The following is an 18,824-nucleotide window of genomic DNA, read 5'->3' as shown; positions in this document are numbered from 1 at the left end:
TCAGGGACCAGCGACGCAGGCCTCCGTCATTCTGTGGGGCGTGTGTGCTGGGGTCTCCTTTCTTCTTCCTCTGGGCCAGCATGTCTGCATGCTTGGGAGGAAGCTCATCATCCGAAGGCATTGTGGGAGGGGAGGGGTCTCTCTCCCCTCCCCAGGCCTTGCTCAGGCCCTGGAAATGCCCCTGCTGGGGGTGGAGGAGCAGCCCCTTCTTCCCCCAGTTGTACCTGAGCCTATGACTGGGGCGGGGATCAGCAGGGGCTCCAGGACCTGTCCTGTAACTGTTAGTCACACAGCTCCTTGTAACCCCAGACCCCAGGCCCTGGCTCCCCCCACACAGTGAACAGTCCCCCCCAATCCCAAAGGGGACAATCAGAGGTTCCTCTCCTCTCAGAGGTGGCTTCAGGATACCCATCCCCATCAGATAGGCGGGGCTAAGGCCTTGGCTGCCCCTTCCCAGAGTGAGGGCCCTGGTCCCCACCCTCCCGCCTCCCCCAGAGGAGTCCCAGTTGGTTAGGGACACTGATCTCTGCTTCCACCTTGCCATCAAGAGGATGCTATTCCAAGTACCTACTCAAGCCTGGCCAAGTAACGCTGCTAGCACCACTTCACCTGGGCAGCACCCCAGGGGAGAAGGCTGGAATATGCGAGCCCCCTCAGCCACACGTCTCATGCCAGTTCCAATCCCACTAGGCAAGCCAGCCCTTCTCTAGGCACTGATGAAATGGCAGGGGGCTAGATGGTCTGCCCTGGGATAGCCCTCGGGAGTCCACACATAAAGCTGCAGGATGGAGTCCATGGAGCTGAGTGTGCATGCACGCGTGTGTGTGTGTGTGTGTGTGTGTGTGTGTGTGTGTCTGTGTGTGTGGCAGGGGCAGGACTCACAAGCCTAGAGAGACCAGCAGGGACCACCTGGAAGGCTTCCTGGAAGAGGGGAGTCCTGGCTAGCAGTGAGAGGGAGACAAAGGCTCTATGGACCAGAGGAGGCAGGTTGGAGTGAGGCCCAGGTGTCCCTGTCCCGGCCACTGGCCACCCCTTCCCGCACCCTACCCCACCCCTCCTCCAAGATCCTCCCTGCAGCTCCCTGTGGCCAGCAGCTCTGCAGCACTCAGCTCCGCTCCACTCTGCTCAGCTCCGCTCCAGGAAGGCCACCTCCTCCCTGCCCTCCTCCTCCCCCTTCTCCTGCTGTCACCACTCACCGCTCTAGCCTCGAGGGGGTGGGGACCCCAGGGCTGGACACACCCCACCGTGGCCCCAGAAGCCAGCTGGTCGGACGGACACACGGTCGGACGCAGGACCCAGGAGCCCCGAGGTGGGCAGTGTGCCAGGGTCCCTCACAGCCCCCTCAAGGTCAGTGCCAGCTGGGGATGCAGCCACTCTGGGGCCCTTGAGACCTTCGGAGCCTGTCCCAGGCCCCTCATCCCAGACCTCAGACCCCAAAGCAGACTTTTATCCCAGGTGTGTCTGAGGACCAGGGGGTAGGGGGAACCCCTGTGTCCACAAGCTGGCCCGGGTCCGGGGGTCTGTTGGGAGAGGTCCCAGGCTGGGGGCCGGCCCTAGCCCTGCTCACAGAGGCCTCACTGGGGACACCCCGCACCGGCCATGGGGAGCTAAAATTGGAAAGTGGCGAGTGGGAGGCAGCTGACAAAGCTATTTCGCGGGCTCTTCACCGTGCTCCGGTTTCAAGCTCCTGCTCCATTAACCTGATCCTCGGGGCCTCCCTACCCCCACCTCACCAATGAGGAGGTGCCTTAGCCCTCAGGCTGGCAGTGCAAAAGGCAGGCCCGGCAGCCCCCTGGCGTTGTCGGGGAAGTGGACGATCTTCTCTTATCTGCGACTCCAGCGAGGCTCACTGAGAACACTCGATCCTGTCCCGGTTTCACCGTGTGACCTTGACGGGTCCCTGCCCCTCTCTGGTCCATGACCCCTCCATCTATGTAATAAGGAGAATGCTGACTGGGGGGGCGGGCAGGACAGCTGTTTTCAGAGTTGGTGAGGGAGATTTGGGAGAAGATCTAGGGTGGGAGACAGAACCATGCCAGCTACCTACCTCTTGGCTCAGCCCAGCCTGAGAGGGAGCTGAGACATGTCCCTCCCTTTAATTTGGGTTTTAGGTCTGTTACCCATGAGACCCTTGGGAAGGTCCAAGGCCAGGCTGGAGCTAGACGGGAAGGGAATAGGTGCTAGCTGAGGTCGCAGGGATAGCCCAGCAGAACTGGGGATGAGCTAGGCCCCGGTAGGAGGGAGTGGCTAGGCTCGCCCTGAGCCTGATACCGGTCAGCACCTTGGACAGCAGCCAGCACCCTCCCTGGTGCCCTCCTGGCCCCACTCCCGCTACCCCAAGGCACCTCTTCAAATAGCACAGCCTCCAGCCAGCATCCAGGGCTGAATACACAGAGCACTGAGTGAGTGGGGCGGGGTGGCCGCGGACACAGGCAGGGACCAGGGACAGGGCAGGCTGGGGTACTGGGGCGGGTTGGGGCGATGGGGGTCAGTGAAAGGCTGGAGGCTGAATGAGAGGGATGGAGTCTTGGTGCTGTGGGCCGGACCTGGGGAGGTCATGGAAAGTAAAGTGGCTCAGAAGGGTGTGGGAATTAGAGAAAGGGGGCAGGAAGGGGTGGGGCTTTGTCAGGAGCTGAGGGAGGCTTACTGAGGGGGATGGGGACCCTGAAGGCCAGAAATGTGACTGAGGTGACACAGATGGGATTTCTCCACATGGAGGGCATCTGAGGCCTTAGCAGGAGCAATTTAAGCAGGGGGTGGGGACCAGTCTACCCGCAGGGTATGAGAAGTAAATGAAGGTGAGGAAGGCGGGCTAAGAGCAGAGATTATGCTTTCAAGAGCTTCAGTAGGAAAGGTGGGAGCTAGAGCAGCAGTTAGGATGGGGCCAGATGTTGGGGGGCCTGGGAGGAGTTGGGGATGAAGGGAGAATGATGACATGAGACCCCAAAGGGGCAACAGGGGCAGTCTCAAGAATGGGGTCCTCACTATCTCAGTGGGAGACCATGAGGTGGGACTAGGCAGAACTGGGAGTCAGCAGTGCCCTCACCCAATCTGTTTCCCCCAGCCCCATCCAGGCTATGGGCATCAAGACAGCGTTGCCCACGGCGGAGCTGGGCCTATACTCCTTGGTGCTGAGTGGGGCCCTGGCCTATGCTGGCCGGGGCCTCCTTGAGGCGTCACAAGGTAACAGCTGGGCCCCTGGACAGGGGGGTGGGACCCTTCTTCTCCTAGGGGCCTCAGGGTTAACCAACAAGCAAGGCCAGAAACTTAGAGGCTGCAGACCCAGCTCAGGCCCGGGGCCTGGGCTGAGCCAGGTGTCACAGGGAGGCACAGATGCAGAGCCACAGAGAGAAGAGAGAAACACTCAGACACTTAGGGAGGACTGGCCCCAGACACACAGTGAGACCCAGAGAGTGGCAGAGGCAGAGAGAAACCCAGGGTGGGGGTCAGCCTCATCTAGGGGCAGCATGGGGGTGTGAAGGGGCCCCTCCCCCTGAGGCCACACTCTGTCCTCAGATGGGGTCCACAGGAAGGCCTTCCGGGAGTCTGTGCAACCCGGCTGGGAATACATTGGTCGGAAGATGGTAGGTCCTCCAGGGGTCCCTGACTAGGGTATACGACCCCTGGCATATCTCTCCAAACCCAAGCCCTTCCCAACTCTCCCCTATTCCAGATGTTCCTGTAACAGAGGGCTCATGATAGGGAGGGTCTCTGGCTTGAGCTTTAGGACCTTCAGTTTCTCTACTGGCCCATCCTGTGTGTCCTCCTGGACCCTGTCCCAGACCCTGCTCATTTAGTAAATAAATCGAGACGTGTCTTAGCAGGGGCCACCAACACCATGCTTTCCTGGGAATAGTGCAGTAATGGCGGAATGTCAGGCAATGTGCTGAGTAGAGGGGGAGCTTCGAGGGGTAGGGCAGCCCACACGGAGCCCCTCATTCCTATCTCCCTCCCTGCTACTTCCCTCAGAGGGGGGGCAGGGCCCCCAGCCATGGCTCTCCTCTAATGCATGAGAAGACTGTGGGGGCTGGAACGGTGCCGGCACTCTGAGCAGCCCGAGTGCCAGCCCGGCTGCCCCCGCCCACCCTAACCTCCTGGGCCTGCCCCAGGACGTGGCTGACTTCGAGTGGGTGATGTGGTTCACCTCCTTCCGCAATGTCATCATCTTCGCCCTCTCTGGACACGTGCTGTTTGCTAAACTCTGCACAATGGTGGCCCCCCAGGTGAGCATGACCTGAGACCCCCCAGCCTTCCTGGCCAGCTCTTCCTCAGCTACAGGGGTTGTGGGAACCCATGCTGGGTCCCACCTCTGTGTGTGTGGATAGGTAACCAAGGCTCTCTCCTTACCCACAGTTCCGCTCCTGGATGTATGCTGTGTACGGGGCCCTGGCCGTCATGGGCACGATGGGCCCGTGGTACTTGCTGCTGCTGCTCGGCCACTGTGTCAGCCTCTATGTGGCCTCACTCTTGGGTCAGCCCTGGCTCTGTCTAGGCCTCGGCATGGCCAGCCTTGCCTCCTTCAAGCTGGACCCTCTAATCTCCTGGCAGGTGTGCACCGGGGAGGGGTAAGGGTGGAGGGTGCAGGGATCGGACTCCAAACCTCTCACCCCATCCAAAGCCCTTACCTCCCAAGTCTCTCCAAGCATTTCCTTCACTTCCCTAGCTATCTGCAAGGCTTTGACCATGGCGTAGGCCTTGCCCACAAGGTGGTCACCTACATCACAGCAGGGACACGTCCAGCTCATTTTCTGCTCTTTCCCAACACTTAATATGCATTCGCCCTGAATGGCCAATGTTGACTGGCTCTGGAAGAGATGAAGGGGCAGGACCAGGCTGGGCTCCTGTGGGAGGCTGGTGGATTTCCCAGAGACAAGGGGCACCTGGTGAGCCGGCGGCCTGTTCTCTCCCATCCAGAACGGGTTTGTAACAGGCACTTTTGATCTTCAAGAGGTGCTGTTTCAAGGGGGCAGCGGTTTCACAGTGCTGCGTTGTACCAGCTTTGCACTGGAAAACTGTGCCCACCCTGATCGCCGCTACTCCCTAGTAGACCTGCTCAAGTACAACTTCTACCTGCCTTTCTTCTTCTTCGGGCCCATCATGACCTTTGATCGCTTCCACGCCCAGGTGAGGGGACAACTTGTGGGCTCCCAGAGCAAGGCTGGCTTTCCCTCTTCAGACAGGGGCTGCTGTCTCTGACAGGACTCCCAGGGCAGGCTGTATCCCCATCCTCAGGCACGACCCCCGGATGAAGTCATGATTCCTTTCCTCAGACCCCAGGACATATCCCCCCTCAGACAGGACTCTCCTCCTGCTCGAATGGGGCTCGCAAGACAGGCCCCTGTGGGAGGCTGGTGGATTTCCCAGAGACAAGGGGCCCCTGGTGAGCCGGCAGCCTGTTCTCTCCCATCCAGAACGGGTTTGTAACGGGCACTTTGGTAACAGTCTCCCCTGGCAGGCTGTGAACCCTCCTCAGAGACCAGAGTGGCTTGTGTTTCCACCCTCAGGCAGGGCTGCCACATGCAACCAGTCTCCCCTCATCCTCAGATCCCCAGGCAGTTGGTGAGTCGCCATTCAGATAGAGCACCTCTGGCAGGGCTTGCCTCACCCTCAGACACTTGGTACCCGCCAGGTGAGCCAGGTGGAGCCGGTGAGGCGGGAGGGTGAGCTGTGGCACATCCGGGCCCAGGCGGGTCTCAGCGTGGTGAGCATTGTGGCCGTGGACATCTTCTTTCACTTCTTCTACATCCTCACCATTCCCAGTGATCTCAAGTTCGCCAGCCGCCTCCCAGACAGCGCCCTCGGTGAGTGTGTGGAGTCTAAAGAAGGGACAGGTACTGGGCCACCCCCCTAAGAAAGACAGACTTTCTGTGTCCCCAAGGCTTCATGGCTGGGGAAGCTGACGGCCCGAGGTGACACAGAACCTATCCACGGGGGCGGGAGTTGGACTTAGTCTTTGAAAGGCGTGGAACTTGTCCTGTGAGGCCTGAGCCATATTGGATAGAGCCCTCCCCACTTCACTGGGGCCATGGGCTGCTCTCCACAACCAGCTGGGTCTTCCTGGAGTGGCCAGGGCCTAGGAAATGGGGGCGCGATCTCTGTGGGGGCGGGCCAGGCTCAAGGACCTCCCCCAGGACCTGGGGAGATTGTGAGAAGGGGAGGGCCAGGCGCAGCGCCTCCCCCAGATTTGGAGGTCTCGGGAGGGGAGGCCAGCGCAACACCCCCCAGGCAATGACCACAAGCTGTCCCCAGCTGGCCTAGCCTACTCAAACCTGGTGTATGACTGGGTGAAAGCAGCGGTTCTCTTTGGCGTCGTCAACACCGTGGCACGCCTCGACCACTTGGACCCACCCCAGCCTCCCAAGTGCATCACAGCGCTTTACGTCTTTGCGGAAACGTGAGTGGGGGTGGGGAGGCGAGGACACGACCCTGGGGTGCCCCTTCCCCTCAGCCTCTTCCCCACCATGCGCTGGTGCCCTGTTCCCGCCTGATTCATACCCATCTGCCCTCCTCCCACAGGCACTTTGACCGGGGCATCAATGACTGGCTTTGCAAGTGAGTTGGGATGACGTGGGGAGATGGTCACAGCCATATTGCCAGGTGTCTGAGCTGGGCAGTGCAGAGATTGGTCTGCGTTTTAAAAGATCATTACTGGGCCAGAAGAAGCAAGGAGGGCAGTGAGGAGGTCGTTGCAGAGGTCTAGGGGAAAGGCATGTAGGTTTGGACTTGGATGGGGGACTGGAAGTGAGAGAAATTTTAGTCAGAGACACAGAGCAGGCAGCCTGGACAGGACTTGGCCATGCATTGGGGGTATCAGGAAGGAAAGGGAGGCGACTCCCAGATTCCTATCTACAGCCTGGGAGGATGGAGGGAAGGTTTCCAGAAAGGGGTTTCATTTGAAAAAATGTCTGGTGGGAATCTGGGAGACATCCTTGTGGAGGTTCAGGGAGGTGGTTGGGTCCGAGGGTCTGCGGCTCAGAGAAGCCTGGAGCACTGACAGAACTCTGAGCCCTGTGGGTGTGGGTGGTCTTTAGGCCATGGGAATAGATGCGTCCCAGGGAGACAGAGTAAGGAGAGAAGAGAAAGGATAGCCAAGATTGGGCCTGGAAGAGAGCTCTGGTTGCAGGGAGGAGTAAGAGCCAGCAGAAAGGACTGAAAGGAGTGGTCACAGGAGCAGGAGAAAAGTCAAGGCTCTGTGACATCCTGGAACTAAGAGAAGACCATCCAGGCAACGGGGTCAGATGCTGCTGGCATCCAGGAAGCTAGAAAGTGAGTGTAGTGTTGGTGGAATGGAGGTGTTCAGCCTTTCCCTGAGAGGCAGGGCCAGGTGAGGAGTGGGAGAAAACTGAGGAACAGTGAGGGAATTCCTGTGTGGACAACGGGAAGAAGCCTGGTACTGAAGGGGACGGCAGAGGCGTGGCTGAAGAAATCGTGGGGTGATTTAAAGACAGGGAATAGTGGGACATGCTTGGGTTCTGAGGGCAATTATTCTGTAGAGAGGAAGAAGTTGGTGGTGCAGGATAGAGGGTTGATTGATGGAGTGAGGTCCCCGAGGAGGGAGGAGGAAAGGGGGACAGGGAGCCTTGGCTTCGGGATGGGGAGGGGCATGAGAAGCCAGTGTGAGGCACAAGAATGGCAGGTTAGTGTAGAGGGTGAGGGAGTTCACCTGAAGGCCTTGGTGTTCTCCACAAAAGAGGAGGCTGAGAGATGCAGGGTTGGGGGCATGGAGGGAGGTGGCATCTGTGTATCCTCCCCCCTCCTGCCTGGATCCCCCTCACACCCACTCATACTTGGCAAGGGGAGATAAGGGTAGAGTAGCCACTACAGAGCATGGGAGAAGCTGACCAGAGGAAACTTGGCATTGAGAGCCCAGGTGGCATTGGAGGTAATGGATTTATAGACTCTAATATGTGAAGGTGTGAGATTTTACCCATCAGCGCTTAGTTCCTTGGGTGCAGGTGAGGAGAAAGTGGGTGGTTGGGCTCTCCCAGATGGGTAAGAAGGAAGAAGTGAGGAATAACGGGTGTTAGATTATTTATAATGACTCACTGAATATAAACCTGTTAAGGGGGGTGGCAAAGAGAGGAGGGGGTCACAAGATGAAGAAGGGTGGGTGTCAATGAAATTGGAGAACTGGAGCTGGGGGACCAGGTCAGGAGGGGCTGGGTGAAGAACAGAAGCTAGGAATGAATGACATTTCAAGTGGTGACAAAGTAGGGGTGTGGCCAGGGTAGTGGGTGGCTAAGATGGAGTGGAGAAGAAACCATTGGAAATGAGGACGTCACGGACATGACTCAATGGATCTTCTACTGAATTTATTTAACAAATATTTATTAAGCACCTACTATGTGCCAGGCACTGTTCTAGGCACTGGGGAAACAGCAGTGAACATGGCAAAGACCCTGAACTCATGGAGCTTACAGTCTAGTGGGGAGAAACAGACCATAAACAGGTAAACAAACACATAAATAAGATAATTTTAGAGAGTGGTAAGCGTTATGAAAAAAAATAAAATAGTACAATAGGATAGGGGCTGGCCACAGGACTGAAGCTTCTTTAGTTGGCGTCTGGGCAGGCCTGTGAGATGAGGTTTGGGCTGGAGACTTGAGTGATAAGGGGATGTGGGGAAGAGAATGCGAGCCAGAGGGAACAAGTACAAAGGCCTTGAGGCAGGAACCAGTTCTGTGTGTCACAGGGACAGAAAGGCCAATCAGGACAGAGCATAGTGAACGAGGGTAAGAATGGTGGGTGACGAGGTCAGGGAGACAGGCAGAAACCAGACGAGGGGGGATCTTCCGGCCATAGTAAGGAAGTTGTACTTTTAGAATAAACTCTCCCTGTTTATTCTAATTGTAACAAGGAGATATTGGGGGAGGGTTTGATTGTGGAAATAATGTGATCCAAGTTATACTCTTAAAAGATGCCACTACCCTGTTTCCCCGAAAATAAGACAAGGCCAGACAATCAGCTCTAATGCGTCTTTTGGAGCATATATTAATATAAGACCTGGTCTTATTTTTGGTCTTATTTTACTATAAGACCAGGTCTTATATAATATCATATAATATATATGATATTATTATATATTTATATATATTTATATTTATATATAATTATACATTTATTGTATATGTAGTTATAATATCATAAAATATATCATATCATATAGTATCATATCATATATAATATCATATAAGACTTGGTTTTAATATTTTTTTAAAGACTTTTTTATTGGGGAAGGGGAACAGGACTTTATTGGAGAACAGTGTGTACTTCCAGGACTTTTCCAAGTCAAGTTGTTGTCCTTTCAGTCTTAGTTGTGGAGGGCGCAGCTCAGCTCCAGGTCCAGTTGCCGTTGCTAGTTGCGGGGAGCACAGCCCACCATCCCTTGTGGGAGTCGAACCAGCAACCTTGTGGTTGGGAGCCCAGGCTCCAACCAACTGAGCCACCTGGCCGCCCCGGAGCTGAGCGGCAGCAACTTGACTTCATTCTAGTTGCGGAGGCTGTAGTGCGCTGGCCCACGTGGGAATCGAACCGGAAGCCCCGTTGCCCAGAGCTCGCGTTCTAACCAAGTGAGCCACTCATCTGCCCCTTATGTTCATTTTTGTCCCAAAAGATGCATTAGCGCTGATTGTCCGGCTAGGTCTTATTTTCGGGGAAACACTGTAGCTGCTGTGGAGAACAGAAGGTAGGGGGCAAAGGCAGAGGCAGGGAGATGACTTAAGGGACTTGTAATAATCTCGGTGAGAGGAGAGGATTGCCTGGGCTAGGATGGTGGTAGTGGAGGTAATGAGCAGTGGTCCACACCGAGTGGAGCCCACAGGATTGGCTAGATTGGATGTGGGTGGACAGGGGGATTGAGAATCCATGATGGCACTTCTGGCTTACAACTGAATGGATGGTAGTATCCATTAACTGAGATGGGGATGAAGTGGGTTTGGGCAGGGATGGGGGAACCAGTCATTCACGTGAGACAGCTGGTAACAATTGGATATATGAGTCGGGAGAGGGGCTGGGCTAAAGACACAGATTTGGGGCTTATCAGCACAGAGAGTTTTCAAAGTCTGGGTCTGGATCAGATCACTTGGGAATTGAATGAACACAGCTGGAGAAGATACAGAGCTCCAGGCTGAGCCTCCACAGTTTGCGGTTGGGTAGAGGAAGAGCAGCCACCTGAGGTCAGGAACGTTGAACGTGCCTGGATGACAGAGTTGAGGGGGGCTGCCTCTGTTGTGTATCTTTTGCCCATTTCCTACCTGCCCTTTCCCACACTGCCACCGGTCCCTTCTCCTGCCTTTCCCACAGGTACGTGTATGACCACATTGGTGGGGAGCACTCCGCGGTGATCCCAGAGCTGGTGGCCACAGTGGCCACATTTGCCATCACCACTCTGTGGCTTGGGCCTTGTGATATTGTCTACTTGTGGTCAATCCTTAACTGCTTTGGCCTCAACTTTGAGCTCTGGGTACAGAAGCTGGCAGAGTGGGGGCCCCTAGCACGAATTGAGGTGAGCAGGGAAGATCTAGGGCTAGGGGTGGCTGGGTCACTGGAGGGGGTGGCACTGCTGCTCTCTGGAGGCTTCTAGCCACACTTGGCCCCCAGTCCTGAACTTTCTCACCACCACCCTCCTGATTGTCAGGACAATGGCTCACCCTGTGGCTATCTGGCCCTCCCTACCTTCTGTGGGGTGTGGGACACCAGGCTTAGCTGTGTTGGTCAGGCCCTGCCCTCGCTCCAGACCTCAGTTTCCCCATCTTTAACAATGAGTGAGAGCTGATCTGGGACTCTCAGAGACAGGCGTAACCCCAGGCAGGACCTGCGTGGCCATGTGGGCAAGGCCTGTGACCGACCACATCCTCTTTCCCCTGGGCCTCTTGCTGCACTGCTAATACTTCCCTGAACTGGACAGGCCTCTCTGTCGGAGCAGATGTCCCGGAGGGTCCGGGCCGTGTTTGGGGCCATAAACTTCTGGGCTATCATCATGTACAACCTTGTAAGCCTGAACAGCCTTGAGTTCACAGAGCTGGTTGCCCGACGCCTGCTACTCACAGGTAAGGGACAAGAGGGTGGGGATACAGAATAGATCAGGCATCCACCTCAAAGACTGTGACCTTCCGAAATGCCCCACCCCACCCCAATTCCCCAGACTCAGCCGGGAGGGCCAGTCAAGTGGGAAGAGAAGAGTCACTGAGGGGGGTATTACTCCCAGCCATCAATGACCTCTTCCCTGTACAGGGTTCCCCCAGACCACACTGGCCGTTCTATTTGTCACCTACTGTGGTGTTCAGCTGGTGAAGGAGCGAGAGCGAACCCTGGCGCTAGAGGAGGAACAGAAGCAGGACAAAGAGAAGCCGGAATAGGTGGGAGGGGGGAGCAGGAGGGGCGCTGCTCAGCTATTTTTGGGCCCCGGCCCAGGCCAGGCCACATGAGGCCCAACCAATAGAATAAAAGACTTTTCTACCACAGTCTCGCTGTTCCCTGCCCTTTCCCCTAGCAGGTTCCTGGCTCCTTGTCTGTGCTGGGTGAGGAGCTGAAGGTTCTGGGCCTCAGAGAGAGGGGTCAGGCTCTTGGCACACAGAGTGTGCAAAAGACACCCCTGTGGAGGGCAGAGACCACCCTGGGTGACCCAACAGCTGAACATTGAAGCCCTGAATCTTCAAACCAGCTGGTCACTGACTCTTGGAGTACCTGATTCCAGACCCTGAGCTGCTTGCGTGGAAGGCACTTTATTCTTCTTACAGAAACAGACTCATGTGTGCTGCAAGGAGCACTTGATGGAGATACTTCCCATCTGACAGGCGAGGACTGAGTCCTGTGGGAAATTTACTGGCACATACAGCCAGGCTGGGGCTGGGCCCGGATGCAGCCTGGCACACCTCCCTGTGGTTCTGGTCACCGACCGAAGAACTTGGGGGATATGGCGACACCAGAGAAGCCCAAAGCTCCTCGCCCCTGCCCCAAGGCTAAAACTGGGCCACTGTCACCTTCGCTGGCTGAAGCAGCCACGCGGGCATCACAGCAGATCAAGAAGAGGACTGTGGCCTCTCCCAGCCTCCTGCCTGGAGCTCCCAGAAGGCACAGCCTGCGTTGGCCGCAGAATGGGAGGGGTGCTTAGTTCAGGCCTGCTGGTCTGGTCACATCTTGGTCAGGCGCAGCACGTTGAGCCGCACAGGTAGGAAGGTGGCACCTGTGGCGTAGGCAATCTCCCGCAGGACGCCCTCCCACTTCTTCTCATCTTCATTATATCTGGGGATGGGAGCAGGTGGGACAGCGGCAAGGACCTTGGTCAGCAGAGTTCAGAGTGGGACCCAGCAGGGAGGGTCGGCTGGGTGCATTAAGCCCACCCTGGAGGAGTGCCCCCAACCAGCCCTAGACCCATCTCCAGGAAGGTCTGCTCCTGGAGAATTCCCGTGCTCTGGGAAAGGGGGCCCCTACAAGACCCACCCCTAGAGAACACCTCCCTCTAGGATGGTCCCCCCAACCCCCTTCTCTTGAGAATGTCCCTGCCCAGCAATCCAGGAAGCCCCCCCAGTCCCCCCTTTCTCAGCAGCACTGCTCCCTGCAGGCTGCCTGCAGCAGCAGGATAACGGAAGTTTCAGGAGGTGTCCTAGGTGGCCCAAACCTCTTCCGTCCATCCCCAGGACAGACCAGCCATGGAGAAAACAAGAGCTCTGCGAAGCTGGGGTCCAGCCACTTCTCAATCCTGGCTCCAGCTCTCCCCCGCCCAGAGCAAGCATCCAGGAGGGAGGGGAAAGGAAAGGCCTGGCTGCCTCTTCAGGGCCCCTCTACTCCTGGGGACTGTTTCCATGGGTCTATGCCCTAAACTTGGGGTCAGTTCCTGACTGTGACACTATTAAGGTCCCACAATGGGGCGTGGTACCAGGTGTGCAAACCCAGACTTTCCCAACCAAACTGGAGAGAACCAGAGCTGAGCAGGCTTTGTCTGCTGTCCCCTCCCCACAGGACTCCCCAGAACAGGGGCCAGCTCTGCCCTCAGATGAGTCGGCCAGGTGCCTTGTTACCTGGCTGCGGTGCTGTAGGCCATCAGCCTTTCTCATGATTCCCCTCACCACCCGGGGGCCGGGCTTACCTCCAGATGTCGTTGAGCTCTGTGGGGACCAGCTCCCCGGACTCAGTCTCCAGTGTGGCAAAGCCGCCGAGGGCATAGAGGGTGCCTGCCAGGCTGACCAGGCTGAGTGAGCTGCGCTCCTGTGGGAAGGCCTCAAAGGGCGCCCACCTGGGGGGGGGTTGGCGGGGTGAGGAGGTGCATCACCAGGGGCCCTCAGCCAGCCCAGTGACTGTCCCTCCCCAGTGCCCACAGCTTCAGCTGCACCCGTTTGAAATCTGAATCCCAGGCGCCCAGCACACCTTCGGTTTCCTGACCCTCTGGGGCGGGAATGCCAGCCTGGTGCCCCAGCCTGGATTTGAGTGTCCCAACCCTGTTCCTCTCCCCCTTCCCTCTGGTCTTCACTTCCTTCCCCATTCCTTTGCACCTCCCACTTCCCTTCATTGTCCCTTTGTCAGTCCATCCAACCTGCCCCTGAAATCCACTGTGGATCTCCCTAGCGTCCCTCCTTCACTCCTGACCTAACTCCCCGCTTGCTCCCTCAGGGACCATTAACCCTGACCTCCTACACTCCTGCCCTGTCCCTCTTTTCCCTTCGTGGTCTAATTACTCTCAAAGTGTCTTCACTCCCCTCCCCTGGCTCCTGCAATTGGGCCTTCATCCCCACCCTCCAAAACTGCTCTCGAGACCCCAACCACCACAGGGCTTTGAAGTCCAGGCCCATCGCACACACCTCGGCTGATGTGATTTTCTTCACCCCCCATGTCCCCAGTCTCAGCTTCTCTGACTCCTTCCTGTAAAATGTGCCTGCCCCCACCATCCCTCAGGGCTTGGGCCTCAGCTTCTTCCATTGCACCTCTCTCCTGAGGGAGCGTGTCCATCTCCTTCCAGCTCAGCCCTCTTGCTGCCCTGGTGGCATCCTCCTGGACACCCCTAAGCACCTCAAATCCACGTGTCCTAACTGGATCCTCACTTTTCCTACCTAACCCCAATCGTTCGCTAATAAATGACTTCACACTCAAAAGCATCCACTTGTCCCCCAGGAGAGCCAACGGATCGCTAACTCTTGTTTTGTTTCTTCTATCTCCTAAACTCTTGCTACTGAAAATGCATGGACCAACAGCATCAGCAGTACCGGAGGTTGTTAGAAATACACTCTGAGGCCCCTCCCCAGACCTGCAAATCACAATCTGCATTTTAACATGATCTCCAGGAGATTGGTGTGCACCTTACACTGTGAGAAGCCCTGGCCTAAATCTTTTTCCAGTGCATCCCTGCTGCCCCTCCCTCCCTGTACCCCCATCTCCAGGCCACCATCACCTCTTGCTATATAGCTGCACCCCTGCCTCCTGGGAAATTCCTAATGTCTTCTCTATAGCAGCTGTCACAAGGCATCTTAGTAAAACACAGATGTGAGCTTAAAACCCATCAGAGACATTTCAGTGCCCTTGGGATAAAGTCCCTCAGCCCTGCTTCCGGCCTCTCCAGCCCCAATATGCCCCCTCCCTTCCTCCCTTCACCCACCACACTCCATTCAACCTGAGCAATGGCCTTTCCTCCAATGGGCCTGCCTTTTCCTCCTACCTGCCTTGGCACCAACTTTCCTTTGCTTGGGGCCTCATTCCCCACCCCCTCTTTTGCTGGCTGAGTGCAGCTGGTCCTCAGTTTGGTCTCTGCTGCGTCCCTAGTACCAGGCCAGGGCCTAGTATAAGTTTCTGAGTGAGGAACCTGGCATCTTCTATCCTACTCCTGGGCGCTGTCTCCTGCAGACCACGCTGACCATAATCCTTGTCCCACCTCACTACTGATCAGGGAAGAGGGGCTGTTTCTGTGCTGAACAAGCTCAGCTATGAAAACCCAAGACAGGGGCTAGGGTTTCTGCAGGATCAACACAGAGAGGGCTGGCATCGGCCCAAAGCTACACAGCCAGGCAGTGACAGTTACAGTGACGCCCTTGGTCCCTGTCCTGCCTGGGGAGGGAGGGGCAAAGGGAGGCAAGCAGCCCAGCCGTACTTGTTGTCTGTGATGCTGTACACCTCGGCTGAACTGGTCAGTCCTGTGTCTGTGACCCCAGCGGCCACAAAAATGCGACCATCATGGACAGCGGCCCCGAAGAGTGATCGGGCAGTCTGCATGGGGGCCAGCTCCTTCCACTCGAACTTCTTAGGGTCATAGACACACACCTTATTCAGGCACTTCCTGTGGGGTGGGGGGCAGTGAGTGAGAGGGAGGAAACAGGAACAGAGCCACCCCTCCCTCGGTGCAGCCCCTCCCAAGGCAGCCAAGACAGACCCCTGATAGCCTCGGGGAGATTCTGCTCCAGTTTTAACCAGCAACCCTGCTGCTGCACTTACTCCGCGCCTGAGCCTCACCTGTCGCTGCCTTTGCCGCCAATGACGTAGACAAGGTCCATGTGGGAGAGCACCGTGTGGCCGTACACGGCATAAGGCAGCGGGTCCGATTCGCCCCATTTAAACGAGCTGGAGGAGAGGGGAGTAGGGCGAATGCCCGGCTCAGGCGCGCGCTCAGTCCAGGTCTCTGATTCACCCACCCGCCCGACACCTATTCGGGGTGGTGCACACGATACCTTCCCGGAACACCCAGACCTCGCATTTCCTTGCTCGCATCCCACCTGCCCAACCCCCAGCCCCGCCGCTACCCAACCCCGCCTCCGCCCCAGACAGCGGGCTCTAGTCCCCCCCGCCCCCCCCGGCCCCCCGCCCCCCCCCGGCCCCCCGCCCCCCCCGGCCCCCCGGCCCCCCGCCCCCCCGCCCCTCCCCGGCCCCCCCCCCCCCCCCCGCCTCCAGGCCTCCAGGCTCCCGCCCGTATCCTCAGCCCCGCCCCCGGGCCGGCCCCACCCCCTCCACGCTCACAGCCTGTCGTAGCACATGACCGAGTCCAGGCTGCGCTCGCCGTCCTTGAGCTCGCGGCCGCCGACCACATAGATGGAGTTGAGAGCCTCTCCCAGGCCGAAGAGGCAGCGCGGCGAGGGCAGCGGCGGCATCCCGAGCCATTCCGAGTCCAGGTGGTCAAACTGTGGGCCGGGCATCCATCCCGTCAGCTACTGCCCTCCCACGCCCCCAGCCCTAGCCCCTGCTCAGCCTCACTGGGTCACCCTCGGGCATAGAGGAGACCGGGCCTCCAGGTAGGGCCAGCGCAGCCTGGAGGCGGTTTCTGAAGACAGAGCCCCTCCCCTCATCAGGCTGAGAACAGCAGAGCGAACCCCCCTTCCTATGCTCCCCCACCCCACACAGGCAGGTGCCCAGAGATCACCATTATAGCCCTTCCCCTGTGCAAGTCCCTGAGGCCCGCCTGCCCCTGTCCGCCACCCCACCCCACCCCACCCTACCGCACAGGAACCCCAAATACAGCTTTGCTATTCACCCCTTAAAATCTCAGTTTACGTCTGGGGCCCAGTCCGCCTGGACAGTCTAATAATATCGATACAAGTGTTCATCTTTTTGGAAAGTTTTCTGAGGGTCGAGCACTGTATAACCACCATTTATCCTTCAAAAAAACCTTATCAAGAAGGAAGAATAATATCCCCATTTACAAATGGAGGGCCAGAGAGAATCAACAATGTGCCCACGACGTGCCTGGGCTGGTAATCAGTGACTGCACCCCCCAATCTCCACCGCCCCAGCTTAACCCTGGCACCAAGCTGCCCCTCACCCCTCTCACACTTGGTCAGGCCTCACTGAGCACACCAGTCACTAGGCTCATTCCCATCTCTGTCCCTTGCTCACCATTTCCCAATCAGATATACCACCACCCTCCCCTTGAAGTCTCCAAATTCCACCCGGGTGGCAAAGGCTCCAAGAACCCATCTGTGCCCTCTGAGATCCCACAGTCATGTTACAACTTGGACTGGGCACCCCATTTTACTGGTCCTTCCTGGGCCTCAGTTTCTTCATCTGTACAATGGAAGGACTAGGTAGGATGGTCCCTTTGTCTGGGATACTCTGTTCCACACTCCAGTTCTGGCCTCATGCAAAGGCCCTGGCTAGGATTCCCTACACTGACCTTGCTCGTTCTTCTCGCCTAACCCCAACCCTAGTGCAGAGCTAGGGCCCCCCAAGGTATCAGACCATCCTGGGGCTAACATCCTTCTGAAACGGAGACAACAAAGTTATGCAGCTCATTGTACGTAGCCTTCGACTGTCTTCAGCTTTCAGGCAGTGGCTGTCAATGCCCCTCCCTGGTCCATATCACCCTAGACCTATGGCATTCCCCAACAAGTACACACAGGCCTCTCCTGGGCCCCAACGCTGACCCCAGTTGCCAGCACCCAGCACTGGCTGCCCCCTCCCAGGGCGGGCCAGGCACCTGCAAGAAGTAAGCACTCATGGGGTCCTCTTTGTTGTCCTCGTTGAAGAAGAGGCCCCCCGCCACGAAGATCTGGTTCTCCTTGGTCACCAGGCTGACATGGTTCTTGGGGATCTGGGTGGAGAGGGAGGCACAGTAGCACTCATTGGCTGCGGGATCATAGGCCACGGCGCCCTCCTCACTGATCATGAAGATGAGGTCCTGCAGGAACATGCCGAAGCGCAGGGTGTCGTTGAGGATGCCCGGGAGGACACGCTCGGCCTCCTCCTCCTCCTCTGCCTTGGCGTCGCCTGCGCCCTTGTCCGCCGCCTTGCCGCCGGCTCCCTCCTTCCCCTCTTTCTTCTTCTTGCGCAGCACCGTGAGGCGGCCCTCGTGCGCGTCCTTCACCATCTGCACCTTGCGCAGCAACTCGGGCTGGCCCCGCACGAGGGGGTGGCGCTCCACGCGGCTCTCCAGGAAGGCGCGCGGCAGCAGGCGGCAGCGCACGCTCTCGAAGACAGTGGGCAGCGCGCGCTGGCGCTCGGCTTGCGCCTCGGTGTCGCCGCTGCCCGCCCAGCGCATCACCGCCTCGAACACGGCCTCCTCCTTCTCCACGTTGAGGCCGTCGCTGGAGATGATGGCGATGAGCTCGTCGGCCGACAGCCCGAGGAAGTCGGCGTCGCGCGCCACGAGCGAGAAGCGCGCGCAGATGAAGTCGCGGGCGGCCACGGCCAGGCGCGCGCAGTCGAGCAGGAGCCCGAGGCGGAAGATGGCGAGGCAGTTGGAGAGACACAGGCGCTTCTGCAGGAAGGACACGCAGATGGTGAAGATGGACGGAATCTGGAAGCGGTGCGCGGTGGCGAACAAATCCTGCACGGTCGCTTCGTCCAGTGAGATCTCCGATGTGTACAGGTAGTGCAGCACCTGGGCCACCACGTCCGGGCTCACCTCCTCCAGGCGCAGCTCGCCCGCGCCCTCTGGCTCAGCCAGGAAGCGCGCCCGGAAGTAGGGGCTGCAGGCGGCCAGCACCAGGCGGTGGCACGGGAACTCGCGCTCACCCACCTGGACCACACAGTCAAGGAACTTGCCGTGGTCCAGCATGTCCTTGAGCCCCTCCTGCAGGAGCGTCTGCTGGTACAACCGCTGCTCCTCTGCTTGTTCCAAGCCCAGCGCCATGGCGGGGGGCCCAGGGTGCAGCCACAGTGACCGGGGCCTCCTATCCGTACTCCCTGCGTGCTCAGTCTACGCAGCTGTCTTCGTGGGGCTATATATAGAGGTGGACCTGGCCCTGTAAGGCGAGCTGCCTGGCTTCCTGCACATGACGCAGAGGGGACAGCTGGGCAGAGGCCCCCTCCTAGAGCAGCACTGACTCAGCTCCAGGGGCTCCTGAGACGGGATTGGGGTGTCTGGGAACCTCCCGGAAAGATGAGGGCTTCGCTGCTTCATTTCTAAATGG

At 58.0% G+C, this 18,824-nt stretch overlaps 2 protein-coding genes across 12 annotated transcripts; one reads left to right on the top strand and one right to left on the bottom strand.

The window, feature by feature from the left end:
- Window positions 1–976: 976 nt before the first annotated feature.
- Window positions 977–11,713, top strand: HHATL (hedgehog acyltransferase like). 11 transcript variants are annotated; one of them, XM_081072142.1, is made up of 13 exons: window positions 1,209–1,347; window positions 3,065–3,183; window positions 3,517–3,584; window positions 4,110–4,223; window positions 4,354–4,548; window positions 4,915–5,124; window positions 5,630–5,801; window positions 6,250–6,394; window positions 6,517–6,552; window positions 8,336–8,449; window positions 10,303–10,504; window positions 10,907–11,048; window positions 11,233–11,466. In XM_081072142.1, exons 2-13 carry the CDS (start codon window positions 3,078–3,080, stop codon window positions 11,355–11,357), a joined length of 1,629 nt encoding a protein of 542 aa, XP_080928268.1. In that variant the 5' UTR covers window positions 1,209–1,347; window positions 3,065–3,077; the 3' UTR covers window positions 11,358–11,466. The 11 variants fall into 11 exon arrangements, with proteins under 11 accessions (XP_080928272.1, XP_080928268.1, XP_080928277.1 ...); XM_081072145.1 differs by having other exon boundaries at window positions 1,249–1,309; XM_081072146.1 differs by lacking the exon at window positions 8,336–8,449 and having other exon boundaries at window positions 977–1,347.
- On the bottom strand, window positions 11,706–18,623 carry KLHL40 (kelch like family member 40). The gene is made up of 6 exons (XM_081072141.1): window positions 17,390–18,623; window positions 15,937–16,097; window positions 15,436–15,543; window positions 15,077–15,262; window positions 13,088–13,234; window positions 11,706–12,243 (listed from the first exon to the last, which is right to left on the bottom strand). The coding sequence occupies exons 1-6, from the start codon at window positions 18,542–18,544 to the stop codon at window positions 12,132–12,134; spliced, it is 1,869 nt and encodes a 622-aa protein (XP_080928267.1). The 5' UTR covers window positions 18,545–18,623; the 3' UTR covers window positions 11,706–12,131.
- Between the last annotated feature and the right edge of the window lie 201 nt (window positions 18,624–18,824).

This window comes from Rhinolophus hipposideros, assembly GCF_964194185.1.
Source record: "Rhinolophus hipposideros genome assembly, chromosome: 14".
Lineage (NCBI taxonomy): Eukaryota > Metazoa > Chordata > Mammalia > Chiroptera > Rhinolophidae > Rhinolophus > Rhinolophus hipposideros.
This window is presented reverse-complemented; position numbering and strand designations above follow the sequence as displayed.

Bases quoted from the DNA above. Each gene is read 5' to 3' on its own strand.
- KLHL40 (XM_081072141.1), bottom strand. From the start codon at position 18,544: ATGGCGCTGGGCTTGGAACAAGCAGAGGAGCAGCGGTTGTACCAGCAG. The intron at 15,544-15,936 runs GTGAGCGTGGAG...CCTCTCCTCCAG, and splicing joins GTCATGTGCTACGACAGGCT to CTCGTTTAAATGGGGCGAAT. The intron at 13,235-15,076 runs GTACGGCTGGGC...ACCCCCCCCCAG, and splicing joins TACAGCATCACAGACAACAA to GTGGGCGCCCTTTGAGGCCT.
- HHATL (XM_081072142.1), top strand. From the start codon at position 3,078: ATGGGCATCAAGACAGCGTTGCCCACGGCGGAGCTGGGCCTATACTCC. The intron at 4,549-4,914 runs GTGTGCACCGGG...TCTCCCATCCAG, and splicing joins ACCCTCTAATCTCCTGGCAG to AACGGGTTTGTAACAGGCAC. The intron at 5,125-5,629 runs GTGAGGGGACAA...GGTACCCGCCAG, and splicing joins TTGATCGCTTCCACGCCCAG to GTGAGCCAGGTGGAGCCGGT.